Source organism: Hypanus sabinus, chromosome 6 (assembly GCF_030144855.1).
Source record: "Hypanus sabinus isolate sHypSab1 chromosome 6, sHypSab1.hap1, whole genome shotgun sequence".
In the NCBI taxonomy this organism is placed as follows: domain Eukaryota; kingdom Metazoa; phylum Chordata; class Chondrichthyes; order Myliobatiformes; family Dasyatidae; genus Hypanus; species Hypanus sabinus.
In genome coordinates this window covers 54,576,825-54,590,575 of record NC_082711.1, presented here as the reverse complement: position 1 = coordinate 54,590,575, position 13,751 = coordinate 54,576,825, and the positions used below count along the sequence as shown (strand labels likewise).

The following is a 13,751-nucleotide window of genomic DNA, read 5'->3' as shown; positions in this document are numbered from 1 at the left end:
ACACAAGAGGCTACATCGAGAGCAGCGGATACAATAGATGACCCCAACAGACTCAAAGGTGGTGTCGCCTCGTCTGGAAGGACTGTCTGGGGACCTGATGGTATTTAGGGAGAGATATCTGTCAGGTGTGACACTTGTTCTGCTTGGATGAATAAGTACCAGGATGGAGGTCAGTGGGCAAGGGACGATCCCTGCGACTAGCTGGGAGTGGGTAGGGAAAGATGTGCTTGGTGGTGGGAGCCCGTTGGAGATGGCGGAAGTTACGGAGAATTATGTGCTAGACGTGAAGGCTAGTGGGGTGGTAGTTGATTATCTTGAAATGTAAACTCTATTTCACTCTCCACAGACGCTGCGTGTCCTGCAGACCCAAAGATAGTTTCTCTGTGGGTGATTTATTGACGGTGCTTTCTGGGGTTAATGTCTATTGTTCACACGCCAATGTAGTGTATCAGTCCGATCGGTTAAATGCGTTATTTATTTTGAAAATCCAGTAGAATTATAACCCGGCTTGGAGCGGCTGGGCGTGAGTGAGTTGACAGCGCTCTCCCCCCATGCGAAGAGGAAGCCTGACGTGCCTCACTCCGCCCCTACAGCCCACCGCTGCCAGTTGGCATCTCCCGTCTCCAGCACAACTGCAACCAAGGCGGGCGCCGTCTGTCCACACCGTGCGGAGCAACAGCACCGCGACCGAAGGTGCAACAGTGTCTGGTTAAAAAGACAAATAAAGGAGGGGAGCAAAGTGCTCGGAGGCGCCCACCAGCGAGCGTCGGGCTGGGATCCTGCTCTCTGAAGGGATGCCAGCTCTCAGTGCCTGACCGGCTCCCGCAAGCAGACGGGAAGCAATGACCATTCCCTCTCTGCCCTGCGGAGTGTTTGTCCACAGCCAGAATCTCCGTCACTGAGAAACAGCCCAGCCTTTCAAATGGTTCGCGGCAACATGTCCAAAACCCAAGAGATTCGGATGGGTATCCTAGAAACCCCAACCATTCAGGTAACTTAAGATGGTCATGTCTTGACTTTAAGGCATTTAATCGCCCAAGTTTTAAAATTGCAATTTGTGCTGTGTGTGTATGTGTTATATGTGCATGTATGTGGTGTGTGTGTGTGTAGCTCTCTATCAATGAGAGACTTGCACTCCACAAGGAACACTTTGTTGGATACTGGTGTTGTCCGCTCTGTTGTACAAATGTTAATTTCGGTTTAATTCATTTGATGAGGGCAGGGATCAAACTTAACAGAGAAAGGCTCCGGTAGAAGAGATTTTCGAGGGTGTAGTATTAGAATAATAAAATGAAATGAGAAGTTGCCTGCTATTGGCTGCAGTGCATTTTTAAACTCAAGTACCTGCCTAATTAATGAGGATATCTGCTAAAGAGAAGTTTGGTAGGATGGTGGCAAAGGCGTGTTTCTTACGGTCGGGGCTCCTTGTCACCTGGTTGGAGACAGGGCTTGGAGTTGAGACTTAAGATGATATATTGGCTCTTTAGAAGATAAATGGCATCCGTTTTGTAATCCACATCGTATTCCTTTCAACATTAAACCTATTTTCCCACATTGACTGCTATCATACTAGTCTCACCGCAAAATAAACGTCTTAGGGAAATCGGGCTCCAGCTAGACTGCCCAGTATCTTTTCTCGGACATGTGATGCAAAACTAAAATAACCTAGTCCTCCATTTGAAACAAACAAAAGACAAGAACTACGATTCTCTTCCTCCCTAAGTGAATAGTTTCCCAATGCCTTTAAAGATAAGTACTTCTCAATTCAAATGCCCAATGACTGAAGTGTTTTCCAGTAATTGAAGTTCATTTCACATTTGGTGAAAATGATGGCATTTGGATGATAACCAAGAAGCTCCATAAGGTCTGCAGGTACCCAGAAAAGAACTAATCTACATAATTCTGAAATCACCAAATCAGCAAGTGATTTGAAATTTGTCTTTTGAAGGGTGTGGAAACACTTGTTCAAAAAACACTGTCTAATGCCATCATGCAAGCATGGGTACTAGCCTCCGTAGTATCAAAATATCTTCAAGAAGCAGAGCCTCAGAAAAACTGTGTCCATCGTTAAGGACCCCCACCACCCAGGAGATGTCCTCTTCTCATTACTACTATGGAGGTACAAAAGCCTAAAGGCACACACTCAACAATTCAAAACAGCTTCTTCCCCTCTGCCATCTGATTTCTAAATGGACATTGAACCCATGAAAACTACCTCCGTTTTTCTCTATATCTATCATGTATTTGACAAATTAAATTTGGTTCTGATTCTGAAAACAAAGGTTTTATTTTGCTTTGGCTAAAGTTGCTTTTATGTTTTTTGGCACAATAGTTAAATCCCATAATGATCACATTTAAGCACCCAACATTAAAGAGTTATTTGTAAAATCAATAATGTGCCAAGACCTTGAATCTCCTCAGTTTAAACTGGGCAAAAAGCAATTATTTCAAAGAAATTCTCTAAGATGCTATTGTGTTTTCTTCAGTAAATAGACTTCAGTATTGCCCAATTCCCTACAGTGTATACATATCTGCTGAGTCCGGAGGTTTCCTTAAATTTGAATGTTCTATGAAATTAATAATATAGTATTGGTGCAGTTTTCAATTTTCCTAATGCACTGTCGATTCAGGAAACATATTGCTTTGTAGATTTTTATTGCTTTTAATTTTAGTAATTAGAGTATTGAAGCCAGTCTACATGATGATAATCTTGCATTATTTCTCTCCCTAGTATTCTGGAAGAGGTGCAATAAGGAAAAACAGGTTCAAAGGATCTGAAGGCAGTACCTCATCAGATACTACATCCAACAGCTTTGTGAGACAGGTATGGTGCTTTTTAACTGTTTGTGTTTTCTGTGCTTTTGGACTAATAGCGATGGCCAATAATGAAGAAAAGATGGTAACTCTTAAAACAAAGGCATATTGAAAGTTACTGTCTGTATACATTACTAGACCATGGGCAATATTCCATTGTTCATATCATCACAAATTTAAGTCTAGTGGCGCAGTCACATTTCCACATTTTAATCATAAGAAAAGTCAAATTCTCATTTCAATTTCTCGTTTTTCTCATGCATATAATTTAGTGGATCGGTTTTTACATTTACACAGGAAAGTAACTAACACCAGTAATAACACTTTCTGATGCTTTGTGTAATATGTGAATTTTGGCTGACTAATATCAATTGCCTAGAAGGGCCATCTGAATAACATATTTACTGATGGATATGCTGTCAAATTGTTATTTTTTTATTGTAATGTTTGCTCCATTTTAGGCAAATTAGTAAAGGGAGAAACGAGGGAATGTGATATATCTTCCTTTAACCAAAATGAAAATATTCAAGTATTCATAAAATAATTCAGCATTTGATGGCTGACTCTTTTTTGTCACTGAAACTTGAAGAGGTGGAAGCAACCAAGTGAACATGAATATTGGATAGAAGCTGGTTGTACGAAAGAAAGGTTGTGTTTCACAAGCAGCAGCAAGCGGAAAAAAAGTAAGCTTGGAATGAAGAATTATTTGTGAAATAGTAACTGAAAATAAGTGCACAAATGTGGCAGAATTTATGCCAAAAGACAAAAGATAAAACAAATCCAGCTCTGTTTAACTTTCTTTATTGTATTGATGCTGAGCTGAGCAATAGTCACAGGCAGCAACATAATAAATACCTTTCCATATCCAGGTCAATCATACTGGTGATATTTATAGTATGTTGTACTTTCAACAAATTTCAGTGAAATATGTAGGTTTCTTAAAGAATAAAGTTACTACCTGAGTCTGTAGTGATTCAGATCTGTACTACCATTTCAGAAAACTCTTGGCTTTATGGTGTGTATAAAACATATGCACATTTTACTCTACTATGTACCTATGCCTAACCTCTTCACCTTTTAGTTCCGTCAACTCATACATTTACTTGAAAACAAAAATAAGCTAGCCCACTTGGTTCATAACATCACAGCAATGACATGAAATGCCGATAGCAACACCAACTAGTATACTCTCTCTATTAAGTGTTCCTCTCGACTACGACAAATGCACTGCTCCAAAGAACATTATATGGGGTCGTTCTTACTCTCGGCCAAAAGGTTCTATAATGAGTCAACCTATAGCTGGGGAAGTGATGACTTCCTCTCATTAGTCTGCTTCAGAAAACATATTTTTATTTATTCTTCCTATTTAATATTGTATAGAGTACAATACTCTAATATTGTAGATCTATGAACTTGTAATGCTACTGTGACTAATGCTAATGGTTACTTTGGGATCAATAAAATATCTATCTATTAGGCAGTATTGTTACTTTATTAGACTGTGTTTGTTGGCAGAGAGCATAATATTTGGCCAAGGGTGTTCAGCAAAGGGTAATAAAATCCCAAGACTTTAAATAAGAACCTTAGAAATCGTTTACTATTTAAATTCATCTGAAAAGTCCCAATGAAGGGTCTCAGCCCAAAATGTCAACAGTTTACTCTTTTCCAAAGACGCTGCCTGGCCTGCTGAGTTCCTCCAGCATTTTGTGTGTGTTTCTCCTTTTCAAATTAATACCCAGTTGCTTGAAATCTGTTCCAGTATTTTCAATTTCCACTTCAGTTATAATTTAAACTGTAGTCAACTGACATCTGAAACTAGCTATCAATGTACTTCAACTGCTTTTAGTCTAAAATTTATAATGACAACATCTAGTGCAGCTAAGTGTGAAATCATGTTAATAAGTTAGTCATACTGTCAGGAAATAATTTACTGTCAGCTGTAATAAAGAAATGCTGACAACATGGACACACTTAATTTCCTCTCAGTACATTGATTATCAAAATCGCACAACACTGTTCACCAAACAGGTTGCCTCTGATTTTACATATAAACAAAGTATATTTTGCTTAACTTAAATTCTGCAGATACTAGAAATAGGCACCAGGGCACAGGATAACTGGAAAGAGAAACAAAGTCATGGTTTCAAGTCTTAACTTTTCACTAACACAAGTGAGTCAGCTCTGATAAGGTTCATAGGCTCACAGAATTGAAAAATTAACCTTGTTTATCACTTTCGCTTCAATTAATAGTTTATTATTAAAATGCAATAATATGCATTTTTTGGAAAAATTAAAGTTTAGAAATTTATGAATTACTTAGCCTTAGCTGAAGATCAATGAACAATTTGGAATATCATCCACAAGCAGTGATAGTTTCAATCCTGATCTTTTGTGCTGTCTGTGTAGAGTTTGCATGGTCTCCCTGTGACTGGCTGAATTCATTCTGGGTGCTCTAGTTTATGCCTGTATCTGAAAGGTACATTGGATTAATTGGCCCCTATAAACTGCCTTCATGAGTAGATGAGGGATAGAATACCAGAGGTGTTGAAAGGAATATGGGAAGAGTAAAATAAAATTCTATTACTGTGGAGTTTGTGTAAATGGGTGGTTGATGATCAGCATGGTCTTAGTGGGCTGAAGGGCTCGTTTCTGTGTTTTGTGACCCTATGGAGGGTGCTTACTGAATTATTAGCAAGAATGTGAGATTTGAGCGGTTAGACTCTAATCACTGTCTTTACAATGTGAAAAAATAAATGTCAGGCGTCAGGTTTCTAAAAGTTTCAACATTTTTGCAGAATAGTTAATCTCTCTTGAGGTCTAACGAGGCAATGAAAAGAATTTTTTCGTTTCACTCAGCAAATCATTAGAATTGTGCTATACCTGAAAAAACAATGGGAACTTTTTAAATATATAATTTTAAGAAGGAAGTAGATAGACACTTGAAAATGAACATAATGTGTTTTGGGTTTTAAAAAAAGCAGGACTATGGAAATAGACATTGATGTTTATTTTACGAGCCAGCACATGCATGACTGGGCCAAGTTACTCCCTCTTTTAAAGAGGATTCTATAACTTGTTCATACTAACTTTATCTATTGGTCAGTCCCCTTCATGACCAGTTGTCATTCACAGGGAAATGCATCATGTTACTCACCTCATTAAATGATTGAAGCAACTGTAACAAGAGGTCATAGATTTGCTGATACAAGCCCATCCCAAAATATCAATTCTATATGCCTGTGTCATAAACACCGCAAATATAAATGCTGCACTAATCATGGTAAAGCTTTACAGAATTTAATAACTACATGCTAAACAGCAACGACATTGAAAAATGTTATTGTAATCTACTGCTTTATCATATATTTATTGCTTGTTTTTGATATATCTACCTGTGATTAGTAAGAACAAAAGAAAATGCTGGAAGGTTATAAACCTGAAATGTTAATGCATTTTCTCTCCCTCCATGGTTACTACCTGATCTGCTGAGTATCTGCCGCACTTTCTGTTTTCATTTCAGATAGTCATAAAGGCCCTTTGGCAGAACTAGTGATCCAGGTTCCCAGAATCTGCAATTATTTCTGTTGGGAATAGCTATATTTTTCTCATAACTTACACTATCTCAATCATAATCTACTCTTTCAAGCCTTTTCTGATAATTTGGTCTCTAGTGCTTGATGTCAGTATGCTAATGTTGTGTTGCATTTGCTGCAGATTTATAATATTCCTCTTACAGGGAGGGATTCAAAGTAACATAGTTTTCTCCAAATGACAACACGATCACCATGAACTCTCTGCTTTCCTATTTAATACAGCTTACTGTTTCTAATGGACGTAGACCCATACTCAATGATTTAGAAACAGCTTCTTCCCCTCTGCCAACAGATTTCTGAATGGTCCATGAATGCCGCCCTGTTATTGCTTTTCTTTTGAACTATTTATTTATTTCATAATTTATGATTTTTCATGTTTTTACATTGTACTGCTGCCTTGAAATCTGGCATCACTTGTCAATGAAAATAAATCAGATTTTGATTCCAGCTGTTCAGTTCAACTTTCATCTACTGTACCTGTATTCAGTGTTAAGATTAATTCCAGCAAACAGTATCATTCACACAACACATTATTGCACGTCTGAGAAATATTTCAAGGCACTTCACATGATTTACTGTAGTGTTGTTATTTGCAGCAATACTCCAAATGATACATGTAAAAAATGTCCACTAAAAGCAATGATAGAACAGGCAATCTATTTGTGTGACATTGGATACTGAGAAAACCTTGTCACACTTTTTCATGGGAATTTAAAAGTGTAGCTGAACAATAATTATGTAATTATGTTTAATAGAACAACCGAAAAGCAATACTGTTGATGATGTTTCACTTCCTTCATAATGTATCAAAGTATTATTTCGATAATGTGTATAAGCTAAATATTTAGTAAAATAACATGCTTTTCAAATGTATAAAGAAAATAGATTTTGAGCTATTCCAAGTTGAAAATCTTCCCTTTTGATATAACATATTTCTTAACATTTAATGAATCTTGCAATAAAACAACATTGCATTTCAGAAGACAAAGTGTTTCATAATCATTTGTCAATATTTAAACTTAAATCATTTAGGTTTGCACGGCACTGCAAAAGTTAATATCTTAGTAATTGGGATTAAAACAAAGTATAAGAAGTATAGGTCCATTTATGTTTGCATTATGTGCCTATAGAAAAAGAATTTTTCACTTACTTGAACAAATGTGTTTTGTGAAAGATTTTAACCCAGTGTAATGAAGATACTAATAAATATAACTCTTTAACAGAAAGAATGCGACATAATTTCACATTTAAAGGGCTATATTAATACATTTTTTGCAGATGCTAAAACAGGACGGAGACTTGTCTGTGTCTAGGCAATGTGTTGAAAAGATGAATATTGTGAAAGATTAATATTTCTCTGATTGGTTGAACACAAGAAAGCAATAGTCTAAATTTTGAAATTTAAAGACCATAAGGTAGAGGAGCAGAATTAGGTCATTCAGCCCACTGAGTTTCACTCGCCATTCAATCACAGCTAATTTAGTTTTTCCTTGTACCCCATTCTCCAGTCATTTCCCAGTAACCTTTGACATGATTACTAATCCAGAACCTGTCAATATCTGATTTAATTGTACCCAATAACTTGGCTTTCACAGCTGTCTTTAGCAATGAATTCCACAGATTCATCATCCCCCAATGAATTCCACAGATTCACTATCCTCTGGCTGAAGAAACTTTTCCTAATCTCTTCTAAAGAGATATCCTAGATAGATAGAAACTTTATTGATCACAAAGGAAATTACAGTGTTACAGTAGCATTGCAATTGTACAGATATACAAATATTAAAAGAGAAATAAGAAACAATAAAAAATAAGGAACCTGAAGCAGTCAACACGGGTGAAGAATTGGAGCAGGGGGCAGGGTTTCAGATTTCTGGACTATTGGGACCTTCTCTGCGGTAGGTGTGACCTGAACAAAAGGGACAGCTTGCACTTGAATCTGAGGGGGATGGGAACCAGTATGATAGAGCTGAGTATGAGCCAGCAGGTTTACAAGTGGATGATGGGTGTAATATGAATGTCAGGAAGGAATAAATGATTGTGTATAAATGGAGACAGTGCAAATAGTTACATTGTACCACAGAGGTAAAGTTCAAAAGGGGAAAGACGCAGGGCTAAATACATGTAGTATTCTGAATAAGGTGGATGAAGTCGTGCACAATTAAAGATTGGTTGGTATGACGTATGAAAGAGGTGACGTAGGGTCTGGGAGCAGCGAATCTTTGTGGGTGGAGTTAAGAAACAGCAAGGGTAAAAATCCATTATGGGAATCATATATAGGTCTCCAAATAGTAGCCAAGATGTGGAGTTGAGATTGCAAAGGGAGCTGGAAAGGGCATATAATAAGGGTAATGTCACAATAGTAATGGACTTCAATAAGCAAGGGGCTTGGGAAAAATCAGGCTGGTGTTGGATTGCAAGAGAGGGAATTTGTTGAAAGCCTACAAGATGGCTTTTTAGAGCAGCTTGTGCTTGAGCCTGCTCGGGGAAAGGCTGTCTTAGATTGGGAGTTGTGTAATAGCCTGGATCTTATTAGTGAGCTTAAGCAAAGGAACCCTTAGCAGGCAGTGATCATAATATGATTGAATTCATACTACAATTTGAGAGGGAGAAGCATGACTCACATATATCAGAATTGTAATGGAATAAAGGGAATTACAGAGGCATGAGCAAGGAGCTTGCCCAGGTGGATTGGAGGAGGTTACTGGTGGGGATGATGACAGAGCAGAGGTGGCTGAAGTTTCTGGGAATAGTTCACAAGTCGCAGGATAGATATGGCCCACAGAAGTTGTTCTCAAATGGCAGGAATAGGAAACTGTGGCTGAGAAGAGAAGTTAAGGACTGCATAAAAGCCAAGAAAGGGATATAAAATGTAACAAAAGGCAACTAAAAAGCCATCAGAAGGGAAGAGATGAAATATGAGGGCAAACTAGCCAATGATATAAAGCAGAATACTGAAAGGTTTTCTATAATTATATAAAGAGTAAAGGGGTGGTGAGAGCTGGTGATGCAGAACTGGAAAGTGATGCTGGTGAGGTAGTAATGGGGGACAATGAAATGGTGAGTGGACTTAATAAGTACTTTGATTCAGTCTTTACTGTGGAAGACATTGGCAGTGTGCCAGAGGTCCATGAGGGTCAGGGAGCAGGACTGAGTGTTATTGTCATTATAAAGAGAAAAGTGCCAGGCAAACTTAAAAGTCTTAAGGTGGATAAATTACCTGGACCAGATGGACTACATCCCAGAGTTTGAAATTAGGTTGCGGAAGAGATAGCAGAAGCATTGGTTATGATCTTTCAAGAATCACTTGATTCTGGCATGATTCTGGAGGACTGGAAAATTGTAAATGTCACTCCACTCTTTAAGAAGGAGGATGGTAAAAAAGAATAGGAAATTATAGACCAGTTAGCCTAACTTCAGTGGTTGGGAAAGTGCTTAAGTCCATTGTTAAGGATGAGGTTTCAGGGAACTTGGAGACTAATGATAAAGTAAGTCAAAGTCAGCATGGTTTCTGGAAAGGGAAATCTTATCTGACAAATCCGTCAGAATTCTTTGAGGAAATAACAAGTATGGTGGACAAGGGAGAGGCAATGGATTACTTGGATTTTCAGAAGGCATTTGATAAAGTGCCACACATGAGTTTGCTTAACAAGATAACAGCCCATGGCATTACATGCAAAATATTGGCTTGGATAGCAGAATGGCTGACAGGAGGCAGCGAGTTGGAATAAAGGAGCATTTTCTGGTTGGCTGCCAGTGACTAGTTGTGTTATTCAGGGGTCAATATTGGGACCACTACTTTTCACATTGTTTGTAAATAACTTAGCTAATGCAATTGATGGCTTTGTGGAGGAGTAAGTAGTGCTGAGGAAACAATGCAATTGCTGCAAGACTTAGACAAATTAGAAGTATGGGCAAAAAAAGTGGCAAATGGAATACTGTGTTGGATAATGTATGATGCATTCTGGTAAAAGGAACAAAGGTGTAGACCATTACCTAAATAAATGAAGAGAAAATTCAAACATCAGAGGTGCAAAGGGACTTGGGAATCCTCATGCAAGACTCCCAGAAGGTTGAGTCTGTGGTAAAGAAGGAAAATGCAATGTTGGCATTTATTTCAAGGGGAATAGAATATAAAAACAAGGAGGTAATGTTGAGGCTTTATAAGACATTAGTCAGGTTGCATTTGGAGTTCTGTCAACAGTTTTGGCCCCATATTTCAGAAAGGATGTGTTGTTATCGGAGAGAGTCCTGAGGACATTCACAAGGATGATTCTGGGGATGAAGGGGTTAGCATATGAGGAGGGTTTGGCTGCTTTGGGCCTGTACTCACTGGAATTCAGAAGAATGTGGGGGGGTTGGGGGATCTCATTGAAACCTACTGAATGTTGAAAGGACTGGATATAGTGGATGTAGAGAAGATGTTTCCTATTGTGGGGGTATCCAGAACTGGAGGCCACAGCCTCAAAATTGAGGGGAGACCTTTTAGAATAGAAGTAAGGAGGAATTTTTAGCCAGAGATTTTTTAATTGTCAAATGCTTTGCCACAGACAACTGTGGAGGCCAAGACCATGGTTATATTTAAAATGAAAATGAAGAGTCTCCTGATTGGTCAGGGCATCAAAGGTTATGGTGAGAAGGTAAGTGTATGGGGCAGAGTGAGATCCAGGATTAGCCATGATGGAATGGTGGAGCAGAGTTGATGGACTGAATGGCCTAATTCTGGTCCTATGTCTTATGGTCTTATGGTCTAACAGAAGGGGGTCATCACTTCCCCAGCTACAGGTTGACTCATTATAGAGCTTAATAGCTGAGGATAAGAATGACCTCATGTAGCACTCTTTGGAGTAGTGAGGTTTTCTTAGTCTATGACTAAAAGTGTTCCTCTGTTCTTCCAAGGTGGCATGCTGAGGGTGAGAAACATTGTCCAGAATTGCCAGGGTTCTCCATAGGGTCCTTTGTTCTACCACAGCCTCCAGTGTGTCCATTTTGGCTCCTATAACAGTGCCACCCTTTCTAATCAGTTTATTCAGCCTGTTGGCATCAACTGTGTTGATGCCATTGCCCCAGCACATCTGCCACTTCTTTTGCTCAATGCATAGAAGATTGTACTGGCACACCAATGCATAGAAGATTATGCTGGTAACAACAGATGGTAGAAGATGTGAAAGGGAGGCCTGCATACTCCAAAAGACCACAGTCTCCTCAAGACGGAAAGGCGACTCTGAGCCTTCTGGTACACAGCCTCTGTGTTGGTGCTCCACTCAAGTCTGTTATCCAGGTGCACCCCCAGGTATGTGTAGGTCCTCACCACATCTACGTCCTCACCATCAACAGTAACAGGGAGCAATGCAGGCTCAGTCTTCCTAAAGTCCAACACCATCTCTTTTGTCTTACTAATGTTGAGCTGCCAATGGTTCAGCTTGCACTATTTGACAAAGTCCTCTACAAGGTCCTTGTATTTATCCACCCAACTGAGTTATCAGAGAATTTCAGCAGATTACATGACTCAGTGTTGTATCTAAAGTCTGAGGTATATGGGGTAAAGTGGAAGGGAGCCAATACAGTCCCCTGTGGGGCCCTGATGCTGCTTATAGCTATGTCTGACACACCATAAGGCATAGGAGCAGAATTAGGCATATGGCCCATCGAGCCTTCTCCTCCATTTAATCAAGGCTGATCCTGTTCTCTTTTCCTTCTCAATGCTAGTTCACGGCCTTCTCCCCGTAACCTTTGATGCCATGTCCAATCAAGAATCTATTAATCTCTGCCATAAATACACTCAATGACCTGGCCTCCACAGCTGCATGTGGCAACAAATTCCACAAATTCACCAGTCTTTGGCTAAAGAATCTGTATCTCTGTTTTGAAAGGGTGCCCCTCTATCCTGAGGCTGTGCCCTCTTGTCCTAGACTCTCCCACCATGGGAGTATCCTTTCCACATCTCCTCTGTCTAGGCCTATCAACATTGGAAAGCTTCAATGAGATTCCCCCCTCAACCTTCTGAATTCCAGCAAGTACAGACCCAGAGCCATCAAACGTTCCTTGTATGATAAGCCTTTCATTCCTGGAATCATCCTTGTGAACCTCCTCTGGACCCTCTCCAATGCCGGCACATCTTTTCTAAGATGGGAATTCCTAAACTGTTCACAATACTCAAGGTGAGGTCTCACCATTGCCTTATAAAACTCAGCATCATATCCTTGCTCTTGTATTCTAGACCTCTTGAAATGAAGGCTAGTATGGCACGTGCCTTATTCACCATCAACTCAACCTGCGAGTTAAACTTTAGGATGTTCTGCACAAGGACTCTCAAGTTCCTTTGCATCACAGATTCCTGGATTTTCTCCCTGTTTAGAAAATAGTCTGCACATTTATTTGTACCCTTAAATAGCATGACCAGGCATTTTCCAACATTGTATTTCATTTGCCACTCTCTTGTCCTTTCTCCTAATCTGTCTAAGTCCTTTTGCATCCTATCTGTTTCCTCAACACTACCTGCCCCTTCACCAATCATTGTATTGGCAACAAAGCTATCTATTCCATTATCTAAATCATTTATATACAGCATAAAAAGAAGTGGTCCCAACACCAACCACTGCGGAACACCACTAGTCACTTGCAGCCAACCAGAAAAGGATTATTTTATTCCCACTCGCTGTCTCCTACCAATTAGCCAATGCTCTAAACATGTTAGTAACTTTCTTGTAATACCATGAGCTCTTGACTTGGTAAGCAGCCTCATGTGTGGCACCTTGTCAAAGGCCTTCTGAAAGTCCAAATGTACAACATCCACTGCATCCCCTTTATCTGTCCTACTTGTAATATGTTCAAAGTATTATAACAGGTTTGTCAGGCAGGATTTTCCCTGAAGGAAACCATGCTGACTTTGTACTATCTTATCCTGTGTCACCAAGTACTACATCACCTCATCCATAACAACTGGCTCGAACTCAACTTCCCAACCACTGAGGTCAAGCTAACTGGTCTATAGTTTCCTTTTTGCTGCTTTCTTCCTTTCTTAAAGAGTGAAGTGATATTTGCGATTTTCCAGTCCTATGGCACCATGTCAGAGTCCAATGATTTTTGAAAGATCCTTTCTAATGTCATCACAGTCTCTAATGCTACCTCTTTCAGAACCCTAGGGTGCAGTTCATCAGGTCCTGGTGACTTATGTACCTTTAGGTGTTTCAGCTTTTTGAGCACCTTCTCACTTGTAATAGTAATTGCAGCCACTTTTCTTCCTTCACACACCACAACATCAGGCATACTACTAGTGTCTTCCACAGTGAAGACTGATGCAAAATACTCATTTAGTTCATCAGCCATCTCCTTGTCCCCCGA

At 39.3% G+C, this 13,751-nt stretch overlaps 1 protein-coding gene across 3 annotated transcripts in view; it reads left to right on the top strand.

The window, feature by feature from the left end:
* Positions 1-562: 562 nt before the first annotated feature.
* Positions 563-13,751, top strand: part of LOC132395472 (voltage-dependent L-type calcium channel subunit beta-2-like) — a 324,563-nt gene continuing 311,374 nt past the window's right edge. For 2 of the 3 annotated variants that reach the window (XM_059972147.1, XM_059972143.1), the window contains exons 1-2: positions 566-991; positions 2,732-2,824. In XM_059972147.1, the coding sequence (XP_059828130.1) occupies positions 923-991; positions 2,732-2,824 (162 nt within the window). In that variant the 5' untranslated portion in view covers positions 566-922. Of the gene's footprint in view, positions 992-2,731; positions 2,825-13,751 lie in introns of all 3 variants that reach the window. The other variant, XM_059972152.1, reaches the window with a different exon arrangement.